Source organism: Ictidomys tridecemlineatus, chromosome 9 (genome assembly GCF_052094955.1).
Source record: "Ictidomys tridecemlineatus isolate mIctTri1 chromosome 9, mIctTri1.hap1, whole genome shotgun sequence".
NCBI lineage: Eukaryota > Metazoa > Chordata > Mammalia > Rodentia > Sciuridae > Ictidomys > Ictidomys tridecemlineatus.
In genome coordinates, this window is record NC_135485.1 from 121,752,408 (window position 1) to 121,775,559 (window position 23,152).

The 23,152-nt window shown below is 45.3% G+C and overlaps 1 protein-coding gene across 5 annotated transcripts in view; it reads right to left on the reverse strand.

Moving 5' to 3' along the window:
* Positions 1-481: 481 nt before the first annotated feature.
* The window catches only part of Tmem131l (transmembrane 131 like), a 166,770-nt gene continuing 144,099 nt past the window's right edge, over positions 482-23,152 (reverse strand). For all 5 annotated transcript variants that reach the window (XM_078022004.1, XM_078022005.1, XM_078022003.1 and 2 more), the window contains 9 exons: positions 21,290-21,414; positions 18,140-18,306; positions 14,981-15,166; positions 12,730-12,808; positions 11,404-11,486; positions 3,947-4,067; positions 2,865-2,956; positions 1,526-1,665; positions 482-897 (listed from right to left, as the gene is read on the reverse strand). In XM_078022004.1, coding sequence (XP_077878130.1) covers positions 619-897; positions 1,526-1,665; positions 2,865-2,956; positions 3,947-4,067; positions 11,404-11,486; positions 12,730-12,808; positions 14,981-15,166; positions 18,140-18,306; positions 21,290-21,414 — 1,272 coding nt within the window. In that variant the 3' untranslated portion in view covers positions 482-618. The remainder of the gene's footprint in view (positions 898-1,525; positions 1,666-2,864; positions 2,957-3,946; positions 4,068-11,403; positions 11,487-12,729; positions 12,809-14,980; positions 15,167-18,139; positions 18,307-21,289; positions 21,415-23,152) is intronic.

The window sequence follows — 23,152 nt, forward strand, 5'->3', positions numbered from 1 at the left end:
CCCTAGTGACTGGCCTGGTGGAGGGGCAGGAACAGTCCTGGCCAGAGCAGGGGCCTGAGGAGTGTAGCATGAGGCTCTCTGCTTTACTCCAGCAGCCAAGACCCGGCAGCCCCAGGGAGAGGCCAGCACTCCTCCAGCCCTGAGCAGTGTCCACCAGGCAAGTGCTCGGCCCTGGCTGCAGGTGACAATCCATGGAGAACTTTTGGGAAAATCCTGATCGCCTGAGCCACAGACCAATTAAGTCAGAAATTCTGAGAATGTGCCCCTCCATGTTCTGAAAGCTCCCTGGGCGCTCAGGGAGGGGAAACCCATGCAAGTCACTCGTTCTCCACCCTTAACCTTCTTGGAAGTCTCCCTTGTTCTGATTTAAAATGCTGGCCATGCCTGACACATTTGTTGGACTGTGAAAGTCACGACATTTTGGTGGCGAGTCTTCTTCCACTGATTTATAAAGGGTCTACAAAAAAATAGAGCACCCAGATTTCATAAAAAAATTTATTTTTTCATATAAAAGTGCCAAAATATCCGCCAATGTCACAATCTATCTCAACAACCAGTTTACGCTAGTAATCAAAACACAAGCCTTTTTATTCACATTGTTTAAAAATCCAATTCTTTTCACACATTCCCACAGTAACTCGAGTCTCTGGACAGTGGGAAGTTGGCGTTCCGATTTGCTGTGGAAGTCCATATGTCCAGGTTCATGTAGGCACGGAACGGGTTGAACCCTGGGTAGTACTCCTTGCACACGACCGCCGCCTGGCTTTCCATGTGGGCCGAGTGTTCTGGGGTGGGGCTGACCGGGCAACAACTTTCATACACATCGCTCTGCGGGGCCCAGATAGAACCAAAAAGTCCAGACATTGGAGACAAGCTTCGGGTGCTGGTGAGGTAGGGCTGGGGTATAAAGGGAGGGAAGGAAAGGTTAAAGCAAAAAGAAGCTGCAGAGAGGCAACGTCAAGGCTGAATCAGCACCCGAGGACACAGCCACCCATCAACCCTGTTGCCTGGAAACTACTTTCTACTCCATTTTGCTCAAAGAGGACTGCTGTGAAATCTTCACCTAACTGGATAAGCTTACTTGCAATCTAAGGAAGGACTCACAGCCAAATGCCCTCCATAAATTCATTTAAAAAAAAAAAAAAAAAAAAGGATAAAATGTGGTGAAAAAGTAGGTATTGGGCCCTTTCACCTATCAGTCCCTGACTGACCTTCCTGGGACTTTCACTGCATCTTGTACCACGGTGGAAAGGGGCAGTGAGGACACATAAAGACAGCTGTGTCACACGGGGCCTTTCTCGCCCCAGCGACAAGAGGTCATCCACGACCTCTGCCTGAGGCGGTCTGAGAGGACTCTGTTTCAGTGTCACGCTCTGCAGGTGCCCACCCGTCTGACCCCATGTTAGCCTCCTCCAGAGGGTGGCCAGAGGGGGCTTCTGTGATCTAAAACAGGCCAAGCTTTGGCTGAACTGAACGCTGCGCTACAGGATTAAAGGAGGATTAAATGACCCAGAGCTGCCCCTACCGGAGAGTTGACGTAACTGGCGTGTCCCCAGGCGGAAGGCATGTTGGGTGGGGTGTTCCAGGTCGACTGAGAATTGTGATCGATAAAACTGGTCTGAACTTCTGCAGGACAAGGAAAGCCGTTGGCATAATTCATGTTTTCTACAAGAACAGGAGAGACAGCAACACGGGTGAACATTTTCACAGAACTGAATTCTCTGAGGCAAAAAGACGTCAAGGTCTTACTCTACCGCCAAGTGAGAGACAAACGTTACTTAGCTCTGTGTGGACGGACCAGGGGGTCACTGCACTGTCAGTCTCAAGGTTAAACCTGTCTACGAGACACACCACCTGTGGAGCCCTCGGTGGGGAAAGGCTTCTTGGGTCCTGTTTTTCTGTATTTGATGGTAATCTTTTTAACACACAAAGCACACTTCAAATATTACTATAGATTTGAACAGTGACGAGATTCTTACCAGTTCTTAAATGGTTCTTTTTTTTTTTTTAATATTTTTAGTTGTACATGAACACAACGCCTTTATTTATTTATTTATTTTTAGGTGGTGCTGAGGACTGAACCCAGAGCCTCACACAGGCCAGGCAAGCGCTCTACCACTGAGCCCCTTAAACAGTTCTTTGTGATTTGTTTTTGGTGATGCTGAGTCTCACTGTAGGAAGTGCTCTACCATTAAGCCACACTCCCCCAGTTAAAAAAAAAAAAAATCACCTGCTGTGCCAATTTCAGCCACCTGCCCATGAACCACAAGGCCTGGTAAAGCAAGTAGGAGCCAACTACTTAGACATCAACAAAATAGTAAACACAAAGCCTCACACACCCAGGAAGAAAGTTACCAAAGCACCCCCTTGTGGTTAGCAAAGAGCACTGCGTGTCCCCACAGCCCTTCCTGGAAAAGGCAGCTCTAGCAGGAAAAACCGTGATGAGGCTGTCATCGAGAATCAGAGCATTTTCCAGGTGATCGAGGAAATCCCACACCTCTTCCTTATTATGACAGAAGCCTCAGACCCCACGTCTACAAGTGTCCCCAATTTCCTTGCCAAGCTCCTTTCCTTCCTTTTGTAGCACCACCCCCAGGGGCAAGTCCCTCAGGACATGGAAGAACAAATAAATAGGTTCTATTTCATAGGGGACCTGCCTCCCCAAAAACAAACAAACCAGCAAACAACCAGGGCCCCAGCCATCCAACAAACCATCCATCCTGTTTGGGCCACATAAGTACAAATGACCCCGTTCTACCTTATTTACAGAACTAAACAGAATAGGGTGACATGCAGAAGCCCCCAGACTAAGAATTTCTGAGGGCCACATAAGATAAAGTCACTGGGACGGTTCCAGCTTTTACCTTCTGGAAAGGCATTGTAATCGTTCAGTTCCAACGGGCAGTACACACTGGGAAACTGGCCCTCGCAAGTCGCGCTCCAGTCGATGAAACTGCTACAAAACACAAGACGGCTGGTTTCAGAATCGGGATGAGAAGAGTCAAGTGGAAAATTAGATAGTCAGAGAGGAGAATCATTTCATTTCCCAGCATCCTCATACCTGCAAATTCCCCAATTTAGGAAAATAAAAGATGATACTTTCTCCAGTCATAGAACCTAAGACTTACTGAACAGTCGTCACCAATGGCCTGCCTTCTGCAGGACGCATGGCCCTGGCAAGGTGTGCAATTCTTTATCACCATGTTTGTCAAGTCTAGACAGACACAGAGCCCAAGGCCCAGGCTTTATTATCCCCGCAAAAAAATGACTCTTACACACACCCAGAGGACTCAGCTACTGAAACGTCCTCCTCCCACTCCCAGCAGGACCGGCTCAGGGCAGTCACCCCTATAAACACTGCAGCTCACAATATGTGGATCACAGTTGCTGAGTGGCTCTCGTTACAGAAACGAGACAGTAAAGGCAGTTGTAATAGGCTGACCCCAAAACCTTCCATGAGTTCTGTGATCAAACAGAAATATCAACATTGTCTCAAGTTTCCCAAATTGAGTGACATTCACACCAAACGGTGAATTTAAGAAGTTAGTATTGTGTCAACTACTTTTTGACATTCAAGTTCTTTGATTCTTTCAAATTTTAAATGTGTTCAAGAGTGATGCTCTGGAAAAATGGAAGTCTCTTGCTGAGGGGGCAGGGATGGAGCGTGTGTCTTTCAAATTTGCCTCCCGTATGAACAGGTCACCATTTCAATTTAAAAAAAGGAAAGTCATGACAGGGCCACCAGCTTTTACTCCGGTTTCTCTCAATGCCTGGCTTCTTGTTTTCTAACACCACAATTCCAAAAGGCAGGAGAAAACACACAGCTGAAGTCCCCTGAAGTAGCAGCTGCCCCCTAATATTTATAGGGACTTCCTAGCAGACAACTCATATTCCAACTGGGAGCCCTGGGCTCAGTGGGGCGGCAGTGGGGGGGGGGGAAGCGCACCTGCTGTGGACCGGGGCGGGCTCCTGCAGCACTCCGGGTGCCCTGTTCTCCAAAGCACAGCTCAGGCCGTTTGTCAGACACACTGGCTGTGGGGGCCACAAGTCTCCGGGTGGGTACAGACCTACGGAAGAGAACAAGGCCCTCAGTCCACCTTCCACTCAGCCCTAGGTATCCATCCTCTAACACCCAGTTCAACGTGTCGACTTTCCAGAAAATACTACCCCATACCACCCACGCATACTGACTACTTGTGCCTTCCCAGACCCCTTCTGGGGTCATTTCAGGATACATGCTGAAATATAGCATGTCACTTTGATCTTTGCTTCAGGTGGTGCACGATTTCCTCCCAACCTGGACGACACCGTGCGTTCACTACTCAGCAGGTATGAGGGGGCTCACTTTCTGTAAGGCCCCATTACAGATACCAGGAAGCAGCCATGAACAAGTGCATTCAAGTGAACAGAGATAAACAGAAAAGAAAAAACAAGCACGGCATGGCAGAGGTCCACATACTATGATGACAAACGGCAATTTTAATTAGGACAGTCAAAGGCTCCTCTGAGGGAACACCCCATTGCAGATGTGCCTGAGGACAGGGAAGGAGTCACTCAGGTAAGGGGAATCACATGCCCCGCGGTGGGGACAGTCTACAAAGGCCCTAAAGCAGTGTGCCCGGTGAGTCTCCAGAGAAAGGGGACCAGTGTGGCCAAAAAGAGGGTATGAGGATGGGGGGTGAGGCTAGAGAACTGACGGTGAGGACACAGCTTACGGCCCCTTGAAGCATCTGGATCTGGGCACTGCCTTGGAGTCTATGGGAAGCCACGGGAGGTCCTAGGCAGCATGGCTGCAGGACACAAGGCCCCACGGGGTTCTCCCATTTCGGTGTAGTAGAAGTGCTGGTGGCCTCTGTTCTGGACGATCTTTTCAAGGATTTTTGCTAAGCGAAAACCTTGGGGAATGTAGGCAAAGGGCAGGCAAGCTTATTGCCCCTTACAAGACCTGGGTTCCCTAAGCTCAGGCTCCTCTCCTGTAACTCGCGCCCACCACACGGAGGCATCCACCTGGGGCTGATGACAGCTGGCGCCAACAGGCGGATGCCCGTGTAGCTGGCTTGGCCTTACCTACGTTTGTGCTTTATGGGAATAAATGGCCGCCGTCCCTCTGGGTAAACTTGGTGCCCACTCTGCCATCTGAGGCAAAGCTGCTGGCTCAGTGGGGCCCTCCATTCCCTGAGGTTCCCCAGATGCCCAGGCCTGGCTCACTCATGTTTGGATTTAGCGGAAACCTCATGTCTTCACAAGAGACTTCACTGCAATGGTCCTAACAGTTTAGCCTGCTACTTGAAGCCACAGACTGGCAGATTAAAGCCATAGACGGCAGAGTGAGGGCTGCCTCACTCACCTGGCCATTTGGCCTCTGGGCAGGGGGCAAGCAGGGCCCTGGGAAGCCGATTGCATCTGCTGGACCATGCGAGAATCCTCATCTAGGTGCTTTTATGTTCATCTCAAAACAAAATTCTGAACTCAGAACAGGGCAGGTACTTCTCTGTTATCTTCTAGAGCGGGCAGACCTGCTTCTTTCATCCAGCCACTTCCCCTAACTGAAATAGGGATGGATACACATAACCACAGGGAAAGCTACACTTTACCTCCATGGTCTGGGATGGAAACGATGCTTTTCTTTTGTTCCACCTTTCACATTCAACACAGAAAGAAGCCCTTAGGATGCAGTTATCCTACTGACTTCTCCAGGAAGTAAAAAGCGACTGATACGGGTGTTCTGCAATTTGCTTAATTATCAAAAAAATGTTTGCAAGCAGAAGGCTGAGGTTTAATTTGAAACAGGTGCTTAGGTCATGGTATTTGTGAATACTTTGCCTTTTGCTCCAAACAAGACAACGAATAAATGGCAAGTGTGGATGACTTCAGGGTTTTTAAAAAATGTGTTCCAGTTTCAGCCACTGTTATGATAAGCAAATCTGAGATTGCAGCAGTAAATTCCAAATATTTGTTGTAATTTGAAAAGAAAGAGATGTTAGAAAGTTACATAAATTCTGTTCATTTTGTGACATAAATTTACTGGACAGAAACAAAGGTCCAGTTTTCCAGTTAACCCCTACTATCCTTTTTTTTTTTTTTTTTTCGGAGTTGTAGATGGACAGAATGCCTTTATTTTTTTATGTGGTGCTGAGGATTGAACCCAGTGCTCACATATGCAAGGCAAGCGCTCTACCACTGAACAGCCCCAGGCCTGCAGTTAACCCTTTGATGTGGTGAAGAAGCATAAAGACAAGATACCAAGATTGATTTCATGTCCAATACATTTTGTGACATAAATTTTCACATGTGTAAATTTTCACACATGTAAATCCACATTTTTGGATGAAAACAGGGATTTTTCTCCTGGAGAAAGAAGCTGTTGTTGACTTTTTCAAAAGTCTTGGAACGTTTGCTATTTTTATTTCTACATATAGAGATATATGTAGAAGGAGCAGATTGAGTAGCAGCTAACCCTGTAAATGCATGCTTACATTTAATTGAAAAAATGGTCAAAGCAAGCCCAGTGTGAGTCCATGATGGAACCCTATCCACCTTCCCAAGATGAGAGGCTGCTGTACTACAGTTTTATTCACCCTTTTTTGTGAAGTCACATAGCACAGTAGAGTTAGTTTTCCATGTGGCCAAAGCTGGAAGAAAAGTAGCACGAATAGTTTTTTTAGTTAAGAAGGTGTGATGGACCCTAGAGCATGACCTGCCTTCGACTTTGGTCAGAGAGTAGAAGAAAAAAATTAGAAGTTTCTATATAACTCCTTCTTCCTAAGTAAAAGAAACAAAAAAAAATTTGGTTCTTCTGGAATTTTAGATTACATAGTCCCATTTTTTGAAGTCATAAGTAACTTTTTTCCTTCAACCCAGATGGGTACTTGGATTTATTTTTCTAGGTGGTAGTTGTAACACTAAACTGAAAAGACTTGGACTCAGGGTAAATTTCCCCGGTTGGAATTGGACTTTCTCATCAGCAAATGGTTCTATCTCAGAACCAATGTTCCCAATCCTGTGGTTGTTCCATGATAGATTTAGAAATCCAGGATCTGAAAAAAAAAACCTCAAATAAAAAAAATAGTTCCAATTTAATACAAAAATAAAAAGGACTCTTTGGACTGTGAAATGCAGAAACAAATTTTGGCTTCTCATTATACTTACAGGCCCCTGAAATAGAGGCCCCCTGTTGGGGCCCATTCTCTGCTCAGACCAGGTGGAATCTAGCCACCGGTGGAGTCTGCCCCACCCAGACGGCCATCCTTGCTGCTGGGTCCACCCCCACAGAGGGGAGGACTGCACGCTTCCGCTGTGGCCACTGGCTACCGTGGCCTTCTGGACTGTGACCGCTGCTGACCACACTGGAGACACGGTCTACCTGCGCTCTGACTGATGAAGGTCCCAGCCGAGGAAGTCCAACAACTGTGAACAGCGCTCTCCTTCCAGGACTACGCAAGCGCCCCAGGATTGTTCTTGTGTGGAAGCCAGGCAGGAACTTGGCCTCCCTCCCCAAAACAGAGATTTGCTCCCTGGGGGTAAGTCTGAGAGACCTCTGGGCATCTGAAGAAATACCACCAACGGACGATGCAGCCTACATATGACGATGCTTGCTCAAAAATGAGGCTGCCCTGGGGACAACTTCCTGCTCCTAAACATGCCTGAGTAGTAATCACCATGAGACAAAGTCCATCCAACTAGAAGAGTGGCATTAGCTGGCTGCGGTGGCACATGCCTATAATCCAGAGGCTTGAGAGACTGAAGTGGGAAATCATTTAAACCCAGGAGGAGCTTGAGGTCAGCCTGGGCAACACAGTGACACCCTAACTTTAAAAACCAAAAACCAAAGGTGGTACAGCATTTGCCCTTGGTACTGGCCAGGCCAAAGCGATCAAAGATACCATGTTGACCCTGGAAGGCATCTCTCTGCCCAGAGATGTCAGGGATGATGGCGCTGCCCTCCTGCAGGCCAAGAGGGAATCTGTGCCATCATAAACATACTCTGCTAAACCAGAGTGCCACCTCCTGCCAAGGGGAAGGCCAATGCAGAAATGGCTTACAGAGCCAGCCACCTGGCTTCCTAAGTAGACCTCGGGGGTTTATGGGAGTTGTTCAGCTGGATGGGGCTGGATTCTCTGGGGCACACTGAAGTCAAAACAGCAGGTGGTTTCATTCTGCTGCTTAGAATCCTGTTGATAGCAGCTGCTATAATGTTGTAAGTGACAAATCAGACAGACTTGATCCCACCTTCTGTTTAATTATGATTAATTAAGAATTGCTGGGGCTGGGGTTGTCGCCCAATGGTAGAATGCTTGCCTAGCACATGTGAGGCCCTGGGTTTGATACTCAGCGTCCACATAAAAATAAATACACAGAATAGAGACATTGTATCCATCTACAAATAAGAATAAAAATCAAAAAGAATTGCTAATAGAACAATGCACTCAGGAGAAAATCAGGAGCCAAGGCTACACATAGAAACAAGAAGTGTGCATATCATAAGACACGTCTCTATGCTTCTGTACTGTGTGCCAACAGAAACCCCTCGATTCTGGCCTATGTTTCCAAGAATGCTTTTAGGCAAAGCCTCAAAGATAAAGGAAATATCTGCTGTTGGAACAAGGGCAAGTATGCTTAATGTCTACTAAAATAAAGACAATGCCTCCCGCCCATGGTAAAAGACTCGGGTTCCTTTCCTGTCTGTCACCCCCATGGCACTGGGGGCAAGGACGTGAACATGCTGATGCTCATGCAGCCTCCTGGGCTAGCCTTCTGTCTTGGACCCAGGTGGCTTTTGTCTTTTGCCAGCTCACACAAATGTCAGCAGCTAACTTGTGAACTTGAAAGTAGCAGAAGAACCTCAGAGGCTTTGAGCCTCTTGCCAGTGAAGTGATCTGACTTGTGTTTAGCACAATCATTCCGGCCTCTGTGTTAACAATGGGGACAGGGTAGAAGCAGGGAGACCTGTTAGGAAGCTACTGTGATCATACTAGTGGGAAGTAGGGATGGCCTGGATAACTATGGTGGAGGTGGTGGGCAGTGAGCAGACGCTGGGGTGTCTGGAAGGTGGCCTGCTGACAGAGTAAGACTGCAGCATATCTGAGACACAAGAAAGCAAAGTCCGGGATGACTCCCAGATGTGGGACCTGAATAATCAGAAAGATTGGAAAACTGTAAGGAGAGCTGTTCTGAGGGAGATGATCAAGAAATGTGGGGTACCTGCTGGAACCCCCAGAAAAGATGTCAAACTGGCAGTCAATGATGATGCCAGAGTTCCAGGGAGACCCAGGTGGCAGACACAAATGTGGGAGTTCTCAGGGTAGAGAGTGACTCTTAAAGCTTTGAAAATAGGTGAGATCCACAAGGGGTACAGAGATGATGCTCTGGGGGGCCGTGATCATGAGAGGAGGTGAGGAGGCACTGAATCAGGAACCTACAGCATGTGACACGGAGACCAGAGTCAGAGCTGGCCAGGGACTTCATGGGGAAACACCAGGGCCCAGCAGCAGTGCAAGAGCTGGATTGAGGGCTTCTACGGAGCACGGGAGGAAAAGAACCTGAATTGGCAGGCACCGGCCGTTCTTTTGAGGAGTGCCCTAAGAACAGGAGCTGAGAAGTTGAGCAGCAGTGACTGAAATGAGTGGGGAGAAGGGGTCTGGGCTATTGCTGGATTCTTACGGCATATTTTTGAGCGTATGGGAGTGACCTGTGAAGACAAAACTGATGAGAAGACATCAGCTTTGGACAGGAGAACGGCACCAACAACTCCACAGGCTGCAACAGGAGGGGAGCAGAGAAGGGAGCGAGGTAGGGCGTGTGGAGGGGTGTGGGAGCTTCCTGAAAGGTTTCGAATTGCTTTTCTCTTTCCAGTAAGACAGAAAGCAAGATCGACCAAGAGAATGAGACAGAGGCAACAGAGTGTCAAGGCAGGGGTTCTGCAGCTCGACTGCAAGGAAGGGAGAAGAGTCAGGGAAACCACTGCACCTGGGGGTCAGGGCACTTCTGCCAGATGAGAAGGGAGTTGCAGAGCTGGGAGGGACGGGCCAAGGCTCTGAAGGCAGAAGACTGTAGGCAAAAGCTGTTTTTCTGTGACTTCAGGACCTAACTAGGGATGGACACAGCTGACCAGGTGTAATAGGTACTGGCTATGCAGGAGGAGCGGGTTAAGGCACTGGGCACACACATACGCATGCATCACAACACCAGAGTACATACACATCCCCCTAGTTGACAATAAAACCAGAAACTGAGTTCAGTAAAGGGTTTCTGGATTTGGTTTTGGTGCCAAGGAGTGAAGCCAGCATGTGCTCTTCCCGAGCTACACCCCCAGCCCCAGGTGTCTGTTTTGAATTTTTAGTTCCCTGCCATTAATCAAATCCTCTCTTTCCTCAATTACCTCATAGAAACAAACATAGGACCATCTAAACCTCCCCTCTTCTTGCCTTAGCAAATTACAAACCATTCAATTTTAGATTTCCCTTTTATTAAAAACATTTACTTTACTGGACTCGTCATTTGATCCAATTTACAAATAATTTGTTTCTGCTGATCATGTGACAAGTGGAAAACCCATTCAAGGAACAGCACAGAGGCGTTGTATTTCCAAATAAAAATTCTCCAATGGAGAGAGCAGATTTTACATCCAGCTTTCATTTGTCCGAGCAGAAGCAAGTATGTGTGTTAAAGCTAAATGACACCAGGAGTATCCTGTCAGGATCCCCGAGCCTGACTTGGCAAGGAAGAAGCCCCAGAATGAGAGGAGACTAAAGGCACAAAGAAAGGTGAAGAGCAGGGTAAAGGAGAGGGAAACCAAGGGGCATCGGGAATGAACCCCCGTTGGAGGAGAGGTTTCCTTCTGCCCACCCTACTCCCACACTCCAAGGCCTCCGTCCTCCCCAAGACTCGGGGAGCTCAGCTCTTGGCTTCAGGCCTTGTGCAGGAACAAGGCTGGTCACCTGGGCACTGAGGCTAGATTAACAGGTTTGGGTTTTTTTTTTAAATACAATGTGAGTGGGGGGCAGGAAAAGGAGAGGGCCAGGGAACGGGGAAGCAGGTGGGAGTGTGGAAGCCTCACCCCTGGCTTGCTCTCCAAGTGGGCCTCACTTCTCTTGGGCCCTTCTGTTCTCTCTCATCTCTGACTAGAGCAGTGGACCCTGGCAAGGGGCTCCGACTGTACCCAGCGGCGGGGCTGGAACAGCTCTGCCTCAGCTACACAGAGAGGGTTTAGTGCAGAAGGTCAGAAGACACCAACAAGGCAAGGGCAGAGGCCCTGATGTCGCCCGTCTGCAAAGCTGGCGCCTCCCCCGTGATTCCAAGTGTACCTTGGAGATGCCACCCCACCCCCACTCCCACTCTGCCCCCTGCTTGGTCTCCTCAAGTTCTGGAGCAAGGAAGGCTGGCCCCGGGGGTACTGTGCCTCACCTTTGTCTTCTTCAGCACCTGCAGATCCAGCAGGAAGGCCGGGCTGGGAGGGCTCTGGGTACTGTGGGACGTTACTCACGTCTCTGTGGGGCAAGCAAAGAAGGCACTGCTGAGTTTCCTGTGTAAGAACATACTGAAATTTCACAACCAAGACCAACGGAAGTTTTACATGAATTCTTTCTCTCAAAAATATCATGTAGACCAAAAAGTACAGCAGAGCTGAGAGAACTAAATTCCCGAGATCTCACAAAGTTTTGCTTTTATGAAACAATAAAAACTTAACCAAAGTGACTAAGGCAACCTGCCACTTCCGTCTGCCTCCTGCCAGACAGCAGCAATTCTTAGTCCAGAACTGACTTTCTACCTCTAACTGAAAGTTCACGGCGCCTTCCTTGGGCTGGCCGATAGCTGCGTTTCCTTCTTCACATCACCCATCTAGTTACATCCCTCCGTCCTCAGGAGGCAGGTGCCCAGGGAACCTGGTTACACCTGCCACTCTGAAACTCTCTCCCGGTTTACCCTGTTCTCTCAACCATTAAAGGTCCATCAGCCCTCCAAATCCACGGGTTCCCATGTGTGGATTCAACTGACCACGGGTTGAAAATATTTGGAAGAAGATATATTGTTGTTGAGGGTTATGCAGGAAGATGCTCAGGCATCACAAGGCCTGTGATGGCTATGCCTGTCCTGAATGCGTGCAGACTTTTTTCTTTGTCACTATTGCCTGCACAATACGTTCCAACACCTGTTTACAGTGCATTAAGTTTTACAAGTATCTAGAGGTGATTTAAAGTGCACAGGAGGATATGCACAGGTTATATGCAAACACACATCATTTTATCTAAGAGTCCAGAGCATACCCAGATTTTGGTGTCCCAGGGGAGTGAGTCCTGGAACCAATCCCCTGAGCACACAGAGGGACATTTAGAGTTGTTTATACTTTTATACTTGCCCAATGCTGCAGAACACATCATACAGAGGAGTTGTAAATGTGTGAGTTCTACTAGGTTCTTAAAAATCCTCTGAATTATCAATGCTTGGCTTTGTTTCAAGTCTTAGCAAAGGGCAGATGGCTCCCAGCATTATAGTAACTCCTGCCTCCTCTTTCTCTTTCAGAAACAACACATTTTCTCTATTACTGAGAAGGCAGTGACACCAGAGACTGCCATGTGAATTGTGTTTACTTAGAAGGATCAATCTTTCTGAATTATTAATATAATCAGGTTTTACTGTCCTGCATCCTTATTTTGTATTTTAACCTGCAGAACCGACTGAAAGAAAAAGCACAGAAAAAGTATCATAAAGGCTGAAAAAATAAAAACTTACGTGGGATTGCAGATGTGATGAGAAAGGTTCAAGGAGATAGGAGTTTCAGAAGAAAAGTCGTTTTGGGAAACACTGTCTCCTGCACTCAAAAAATAACACATATCACAAATCTTCTAAAACAGTACAATTCAACTGTATATATTCTGTATCAAGAGGCATTATTAACTCCAATCAAAACGTTCAGTTTTAACTTTAAACTGATATTTACAATCAATTCATTTTTAAAAGACCTTTAATAACCCATCTTTTCATTAAAAAGCTAAAATAAAACTCAACATTTAAATTTAAGAATTTTGGTATAGGCTGGATGTGTGGTGCACACCTGTAATCCCTGCAGCGCGGGAGGCTGAGGCGGGAGTATCATGAGTCCAAAGCCAGCCTGAGCAAAAAGTGAGGCTCTGAGCAATTTAGCAAGATTCTGTCTCCAAAAAACAAAACAAGGGCTAGGGATGTAGCTCAGTTGGTAGTGTGTATGTCTACCATGCACAAGGCCTGGTTCAATCCCCAGCACCAGAAAAACAAACAAACAAAAAAACACGGGATAGGATATGGCTCCATGGTTAACTGCCCCTAGGTTCAGTCTCTGGTTAAAAAAAAAAAATTTTTTTTTTTTTTGCTATAATGTATGTTACATTATGAGAGAAGTTGAAACTATCAATATTATGCAATGTTTAATAGTTTTTTAGATTAAAAAAATTAGCTATATAATTATAGTGCTCACTTAGTTCATAAAATAATATATGTCCATTATTTTTTTAAAAAATCAATAAAAAGAAATAAGAAATTTTTTTTTCACAGACACAGACTTATTTGGGAAAGTAGATATACATCAGGGAGAATGCAGGCCATCTCCAGAGGAACAGAGAGCCAGAAATTCAAGTTTAAAGAAAAGTTATAAATTATCTACAAATACACTATCAATATGATCATTCAGGTATCTCTTTATGTGCGTATACATATATAAATTTATATATATATATGTGTGTGTATATATACACACACACACACACACATATATATATATAAATTGGGATCATATTCTATACATACTTGTCTTTTTGTGTATTTTTTAATTTGTTCTTTTAGATATAATGTCTTGACATACTATACATACATGGGGTATAACTTTCCATTCTTGAGGTTGTACTATGCTTTGTCTTTTCAATCTTTCCACACTGAGGACATTTTCCAACTATTATATAGCATTCAAGCACAACTTAACCCATCTCATCCCACTGCACTGATTTGGAACACCTACAAAAACTTAAATTGAGCAACAAGCACACTACTTACAGTAATTCTGCATTAATTATTATGTTTTCAGAGGTCTGTTCTCTTGAGAAGATTGGTGAATGTTTAGAGCATTTGAAAACATTTAAATCCATTATGAAATTGGCAGAAATTCTGCTGCAAAAGTTACTTCTACTAAATGTTCAACTGAACAAAATATTACATACATAACTGACACGTAACACGGGAAGTGGATTCAAGAAAGTATTCTCTAGAACTGTGTTGTCATTCAAGTTACCAATGGTGGAAAATATGGTGTACACACACACAGGGTAGAACATTAAGCCTTAGGAAGGAAGGAAATCCTGACTCATGCTCCAACACGAATGAGCCTTGAGGACCCATGCTGACTGAAGTAACCCAGTCACAAAGAGACAGTGACGCTGTAGGACCCCACTCACTCGAGGTACCTAGAGGAGTCAAGTTCACAGGGACAGACAGTAGAAGAGAGTAATGGGGGCTACAAGGAGGAGGAACAGGAGCGGCTGAATGAGAACTCCTGCAGATGGGGACGGGGTGGCCACACAACCATGGGAACAAACATAATGTCACCGCACTTTACACTTGAAAATGGCATAAAGGCTGGGAGGTGGCTCAGTGGCAGAGCACTTGTCAGCACGTAAAAGGCCTGGGTTCGTCCCAGCACCAGGAAATCAACACAAACTGGTCACAGTGATGAACTCTGCATTACACAGGTTTTGCCACAATAAACAAGAACATACAAATGCACAGCTCTGTGACCTGCTTCAAAGACAGAGAACAAGTCGTGATGATGGTTTGGAGGAAAATGAGGAGGGAGAGGGCAGGAAAGAAAATAAAAGGGAATGAAGGTCAGAACAAAGCCAAGACTAAAGTCCCCGCCGTCCTCTGTCTTCTGCAAGGCAGAGCCAGACCCTGTGCTGGACCCACCGGAGGGCAACAGAAGGCCACTCCGGGGCACTAGCCTCCTCCTGGGACTCACCGGCTGGCAGGAAGTGCTGCGGGTCCACCACGGGCTTCCTGTCACCATCGGAGCTGCCGCTGCTGCTCCAGCTGCCCCAGCTGCCCCGGCTGGCACGGACGCTGCCCGAGGAGCTTCCACAGTCAGAGCTGGAATCCGAGCAGAACTTGTCTGCACACTTCTTCTCGGGCTTCTGGAGGTAACCGTCTACAGCAGGTGAGAGAGAAACCGTGTTCACTCACACAATTCCAACCTGATGCCATTTCTAACAAATGGAGAGATGTGGAACCAGGAAGAGGCCAGAGTCAGCTCCAGGGCTCAGTTAGCAAGAAGAACCAAGACGTCCACTGACCCTCACACAGGGCCGGAAGAGCAGCAGCGCAGAGCTGAGACTCTGCTGCGGGAAGGACGACTGGACTCATGTGGGGCCAAAGGTCAACGGCAAGTAGAACCTGATCTAAAAATGGTTCTGGGGCAGTCCCAAGATGGCATAAAGAAGATGTGTTGTGAAAGATGTCAATGTTACTTTGGAAGATCAACAAAATCGACAAATTGTCACAGAACATGAATAGAATCACAGAGCTAAAGGAAGAAAGAGAAGTAAAAAAAGAACTCCAAAATCTAGAAGATGCTTGTGATGACATCACGATGACCACTTAAAGATACTTCCGCAAACTGGCGAAGTTTTCGTCAGCCATTCTCAAGAAGAAACACAAGAAATGTTAGAGGAAGCAAAGAAAATCTCCAAGAAGAAACTGACGCCTTGGAATCCAGAGTGGAAGCAATTCAGCAGATGTTGGCAGACTTGGAAGTTCAATTATGTGTAAAATTTGGCAGCAAAATAAACTCTGAAGCTGATGAAAGTTAAACATTTTATAATACTTATAAAAATTTGTTTAATAAACTTGAATTTTTTTAAATGATGATTTCCCTTCTTCAAATGAGATGGAAAGGAAAACTTATCTTTTTAAACTTTTCCTTAATGGAAACTCGCCTATTCTTACATCTTGTTTATTTTATATTTTTAAAAAAGACAGCATCATCTATATATTTTGCATATATCAAGTTTAGGTGTTTTGTGCCATGTTATTAAAACCAGTTAAGCAATTGTTGGTTTCTCTATTATCTAGAATACTTGTTCGTTTATAAGAAAATCTAAGTTGTGTCCTGTTCTTTACGAGTCTGATCTCAGTTGCTATCTAAGGATGGTGAAAACCATACAAGAATATATATGGTCCTGTACTTGTCTGCTCAATCCACAATAAAAACTTTGTCAATTACTTAAAAAGTACATAAATATATACAACAGACTTATTTGAACATATATTTAACAAACATCACTATCATAGGTGTTGGTAAAAGAACAAGTAATATTCAGACAGGCCAACTTTTTCTTTTTTTGATACTGTGAATTGAACCCAGGGGCACTTAACCACTGAATGACATTCCCAGGCTTTTTTATTTTTTGTTTTGAGACAATGTCTTGCAGGAGGCTTACAAGTCTTTCTAAATTGCTGAGGCTGGCCCCAAATCTGTAATCCTCCTGCCTCAGCCTCCTGAAGTGCTGGGATTACAAGCATGCAAACCACACCCAGCCACGTCAATCTTCATACAAATACAGAGTAGAACAATGAAAGAATGAAGAATATTTTAGAAATCAAGAGATGTAAAAAAAAAAAAAAAAGTTTATGTAAATGTTTGATTTTTAAAAAATTACACACTTTACACTTTATTTCAGTGCTCAGTAATTAATTGAGGTTTATGTTGACAATGATGTGGAGGATAAACAGCTGTGTATTTAAAAGTAAGGCTCAGGAGGCTGAGGCAGGAAGACTGAAAGTCCAAAGCCATCCCCAGCAATTTAGCAGGGTCCTAAACAACTCAGCAAGAGCCTGTCTCTAATAAAAAACAAAAAAGGTTGGTGATATGGCTCAGTGGTTAAGTGCTCCTGGGCTTAATCCCTGGCACCAAAAATAAATAAAAATTAAAAGTAAGCCTTAAAAAAAAGGGGGGGGGCATTTGCCTGTTGTTCTTCCCACCAATAATAATAATAATAATAATAATAATGGTTCTAGAGGCTGGAACTCAACTCAGTGGTAGAGTACTTGCCTCATGTGTGGAAGGCCCTGGGTTCTAGTCCCAGCACTGCAAAAATAAAATAAAAATGGTTCCAGAAATAATGAACCACTTGTATCAAGAAAACTGAGGCTAGAATCTATGGGAAGAGAGGTTTGTAGATAATTTCTCCCTGTTTTATTAAGATGTCCACTAAAATTTAGAAGTATTTGATATATGTGTAGGAAGAATCTCCAATAAAACCAGAAGTAGCCAGGCATGGTGGTGCACTCCTGTAATCCCAGGGGCTTGAGAGACTGAGGCAGGAGGATTGCAAGTTCAAAGCCAGCCTCAGCAACTTAGCAAGGCACTCAGCAAGACCCTGCCTCTAAATAAAATATAAAACAGGGCTATGGATGTGGTTCAGTGGTTGAGCACCCCTGGGTTCAATCCTCAGTACCAAAAAAAAAAAAAAAAAAACAAACACACAGAAAGCAGTGTAACTGTCAAAAGAATGAAAAAATAAAAGACAGGGATAGTCCAGTTACCTGCGGTGGCTGGAGCGTGCACTGTGAGCTCAGGTGGGCTGAGAGGACTGTGAATCCCCCACCACCTTATACTCATCCGGCACTGCCAAGTTCAGTGCTCCAGCCCCGCTGTCCTCAATCCTACCCTGGTCCTAGCACTGGGTGCCCCTCTATCTCCCACTTGGGGGTCCTGCCTACCAGCCCTTGGGTGGGGCAGTGACTTGGCTCTTTGGAAACTGTCTGGCTCAAGAGTAGCAGTGGCACTCTCTCACCTGGATACTCCCCCCTTCCACCAAGGGTGTCCCTGTCTAGAACAAGCAATCCTTGCTCCTGTAGCAGTACGTATGAGGACAGATGAGAATGGCCACGGGTTTTGTTGTTGTTTCGTTATTTTGATGGAGGGGGGCAACACTAGAGGCCTGCCCAGGCTCAACAGAATCCTAGCTCTCTAGTGCCACCCTGACAGCATCCTATTTGGACCTTAGTTAGCCACAATGCCTGTCAAGTGTCCGTCAAAGCAGGACTTCTTCTCTCGCTGGACACCTCAAGGAAATGAAACTGTCCCCAAAAGCCCCGCTTAGCTCCATGTGTTACATACCTGCCTCTCTCTGTGCAGCAGGTGAACTGCTCGCCGCTTCTGCATCTGCTTTACAACTCTCCCCAGGGTTCTCCTGTACACACCAGCTCCTCACATCAGTGCCACTGCCCAGCTCAGACCTCTCAAAATCACTGCACCCAAGCTTCAGTTCACTCTGTTCAGAAGACCTGGGGGGCGGGGGACAAAACAACATTTCATGTATACACACACGTCCTTCCCTAAGACCTGAGACTCAGGAAAGTATGACCCTAGGAGAAGTTGAGGCCTCCTCTCTTTGGGTCTATTGGAGAACATGATGAGCAAGGAAGGGGACATCAGTAAGAAAGAGATCCGGGGGCTGGGAGCACAGCTCTGTGGTAGGGTTTGTGTTTAGCATGCTTGAAACCCTGCGTTTGAGCCCCAGCACCAAATTCTTAACAAGGTTGCCATTTGGGGACTAGAATTAATTTGTAAGTCATTGATTTTACTTAAAAGTTTACCATAAGAGAAATACGACTCTGCAAGGTCATTCAAGGTTAACTGATAAGTAGCTGGCTTGGGATTCTTGGCTTGTTTCCTTTGCTTTTCAATAGATGAACCTGCTCTGCCTGGTGTCTGACAGAAGGTACTGAGTGTTAAGCAGCCCCTCACTCATTTAGTAAATGTCTGTTGCATGTACTATGTTCTGTGTATTGTCCAGAGAGGTGGAGCGTCTATAAGGAAGGAAAGCACAGCTCCACCCCTAATATGGATTATGAAGTTGAATAAATCTCTTGATAGACCACAAACTCTTCCAGGGCAGAATTACAATACAATTTCATAAACGTTGATACAGAAATGTGGAGAATGTTCTGGGATTAACCAGAGGACTCTTTTGCATGCTCCAATTTTGGTACACAGTATTGAGTCTGCAGGATGGCAGGAAAGAAGATGAAATATGTGAGGTGCAACAGACAGTTCTGCTGGTTTCTTCTGATCAAGGTAAAAATAGGATGTGGGCAGAAATAAGAGTCCAGGCAACAGGCTACTCATAACCACCACCTACTTCTTAAGCATCATGTTCTCAACACATTATGAGCAGTTACAGACTCTGCCTTGGAAGTTGTTTTTTAACAATCCGATTATTCCTTCAGCATCTCAGAAATCTGCTTTTAAAAGTATCATAACATTTCATTGGTAAAACTGCACTCTACTTTCATCTCTTTCTATAAATTCATATCTGGGAAAACAGACTACATTAAAGTGACTTCATGGTCAATCATATGTTTATAAAAACAAATACGTAAAAGAATACAAGATCTGTGTCTCACTTCCTTTCTACAGAATGTTATGCTTCAGCTTTCAAATAATTTACTCTAAATTATCCAGGCTAAAACAGGAAAATGACCCATCAATAATTAGAATTCAGTGTTATTAACAAAGTAATAATGGGTTATGTTTATTCTTTCATAACTGCACTTTGTGGTGGTGCCATGTGAGCTGGGTGTGGAACTGAGCCTGGAGGCGACCCTACAGCTGTCCCGCCCCCTGCCCATCATCCAGGACTGCACGTGGGCCTCGATAGGGAGCTCTCACAGTGCTGGGCCAGGACCCCGAGCTCCCCAAAGTGGAACCCTTTCCCTATACAAATGTGGAACTGCTGGTGAAAAAAATTTTAACAAAAACATCAGAGTGCCCATCTGAGACCACAAGAAAAAGAAATCTCTAGGTGCCAGAACTCAGAAGAAAAAGAAGCCGGGGGAACAGCTTCAGTGCCCACCCATGGACAGCTGAAGACAGGCCTCAGGGGGTTGGAACAGCATTTCCAACATAAAACTGAGGTCCTGAAAGGGTCAGCCTCCATTCAAGGAGGAACCTGAAAAGATCCATCCAAGGGCCCAAGGAGGACGAGGCAAGGGAGGATGTGTCTGCTACAGGTTTTCCCATGTGTGGGTGTGGGGCGCTGGAAGAGTGATATAAAAATCAGAACTTGAGAGTGCCCGCCTGGTATGCACAAGGCCCTAGGTTCAATCTCTAGCACTAGGGGGAAAAAAAAATCAGAATTCAACTGGGTAGATTTGGAGTTAGACTGTGTACAAACACAACTGACCTGGTTCAAACAAATCCTTAAATGGGAAATTTATATGTTAGATTTAGGAGGCTATTCCTGGAACCTCAGCAATACAGCAATACAGGATTCTCACAAAACATCATGCAGCTCCTTATATTACAGATGAGAAAATGAAAGTCCAGGGCACTTAAGCATCTTAAGGAAGCAAGGTTTCCAAAACCCAGTGAGTGCCAAACTGCCAGCTTCAATCCTGGCTGTGCCCTTGCCAACTGTGGAGCCATCAAGGAGCTACTGACTACCTGGGCACCTCGCTTCCCACAGGTACAAGAACCCAGCTCATGCAGGACCGAAGCGAGGGTTATGGCGGGGGGGGGGGAGGTAGGGGGGAGTGACTAGTCCATCTTACTATGCCAGTGGCCAGGCTGGGAACAGGTGGCCCTGCCTGTGTCCAGGGCTTTCTCCTGCACCTGTCTCACAAATGCTCCTGCACTTCACAGACAGAACGAGGCTTTGGCACAGAAGAAAGCTTAATCCTTTTCCTAAAACCTCTTGGCTTTTAGCATTTTGTAAAGGACAGATTTAAAATAAATTTTTGAAGCCGGGTGTGGTGGTGGTACATCTGTAATTCCAGCTCCTCGGGGGGGCTGAGGCAGAAAGATGACATGTTCAAGGCCAGCCTGTCCCAAGGCCGGGAAAATAGCTCAGTGGTAAAACATACCTGGGCTCAATCCCCAGTAATATATAAAATAAAAAAAAAAAAAGAAAAATGAAAAGGATGGTGGAATGAAGTGGATATTATTACCCTGCACCATGTACAGCCAGAGGAAGGGGAAGTTGTGCTCCATTTGTGTACAATGTGTCAAAATGCATTCTACCGACATCTACAACTAATTAGAACAAACTAAAATAAATAAATAAATAAAACAAGAAGGCCCCTGTAAGGTACTTTTAATAAAAATACAATCAGAAAATATGTTAATTTTATAAGTACATTTCAATCTTGAAGTCCTATACTATATTTGGTCACCTATCCAACCTTAAATAAAAGATGACAGCACAATGCACAATCATAAAGTAAGAAATCAGACCAAAATCATAAAAAAACTGTAAAAACCACACACCTCGAGGCCTGGGTGACACCCCTCTTCTTGTTCTTTCTACATGTTCGATTTTTATTCCAATTCAGATTTTGCACATTTCCGTCTCTTTTCTCCTGAAGCTTCTTCTTCCTGAAAGGATCCTCTTGCTAAAGAGGAAAAAGAAAGCGTTTAGCGGCTTCAAGTGCCTCGACATGAAGAGAAACCCTCTTGTGTTTGTTTTCATTTTTGAAGACCAACTCCATCTGCATTTAAAATGACCCTGCTCTGGTGACAACTGAGACATATGTTCCTCGGCCTCTAGTTTGTTTTCATTTCTCTCCTTTCTCCATCACCCTCTAGCTCCAAAGAAAGAGAAGAAAAAAACCAAACTGTTGCCTATAAAATTCCTGAGGGGCTAAAAAGGAAAAACATCTGCTAGCAATTTGCGGGTGGCTTGCTGTTGGCTTCAGCAGCAATAAATCCTCCAGCCCCCCCTGTTAATCTGGTGTGTGCAACTCCCACGAATGACTACTAAGAAACATCGGATTAAAACTCAGCTGAGGAGTAAGTTGTGCACTTCTGTTGTTGTTTACAGATCAATGTTAGGAGAACAGCCAGATCCCAATAGAAGGCCCCAAACTTGTTTTAAGTTTCTTGGGTAAATAAAAAGTATGCTTTATATTTTTGAAATGTGGTTCTAAAAAATAAAAAATAAAAAAAAACCTAATCCAGCATGTGATGCGTATACAGTAGATAGGAGAAGTTACAGATACATGTGTATACTTTTAAAATTTGTGCTTTTCTTTTTTTTTTTTAAATGCCAGGCCCACTTCTCTTCCACATGCTGCCCCCTTAAAGCACAGGCCCTGACCGCAGGTGAGAGGCGGTGAACCTGTGCAGTGGGACCGAGGGCTTAAAAACCTGGCTCCAGCGTATCTGGTCCTTCCAAGAGGAAACTGCCTCCTCCAAGGTCCTCACAAGGCAGAGGAAAACCCCCCTAGATGCACAAGTCCTCTTCCTACTGACCCCTGGGACTCACATTCCAAGAAAAGCAAAGATCGGTCCATTTTACCCTCTTTTCCAAAAGGTTGGTCCAGAGAAGGACTCCACAGAGTGCTAGCATACACATGACCACACACACAGGAAGAAGAGAAAGGTTTCACGACCTATGTTCTCTGCGTGGCCTGTGTCTGGGATAGCAGAATCTTCCATCCGTTCAAGCAACGTGTACACTCTGATAAATAAGTGTCAGAAATAACACGAAGTTCTAACTACCACCTGGTCAGATGATGGAATTTTTGCTTCCTTCTTTATATTCTTTTAATATTCTTTCTGGTAGGTACACACTGAAAGTGTTTTAAAATCCTAACAAGCCCAAAACACAGAACCCTGTCCCACAGGATCTAAAGCTGATTGCTGAAGTTTGATGTCCAACAGACATAGGACAGACAGACACCATTTGTTCACGTGCCATTCCTTCATGGATTTGGGGGAGGGCCACCCCTCTCCTACCCACATTGTTCACTCCAAGGCCAACTAAGCCTTGTCAAAACACAAGTTCTTGAGCCTTTCTGTTTCTCCAGGGTCAGACACAAATAAAGGGTCAGTCTTTTAAGTGTGAGTGGGTCTGTGGTCACTCTCACTGACAAAGGGCTGCCTTTCTCACATCAATCTGGTTGGAACTGTCACCCTGTGCAAACAGGAGGGTAAGTCTATTTTGGATGGCTGAGAGGTAGGACAGAAGCACCACAGAATTCACAGCAAGGAGAGGAGAAGAGTGAGGGACAAGCTGGGCTCAGAGGCAATGAGTGGAAGGACCAAGAAGCCAAGCCCACGAGTCACCTAACAGGGGAAAGAAATCGTGGGTGAGGAGAAGAAAGCAGAAAGAGGCTGCGAGGCACGACA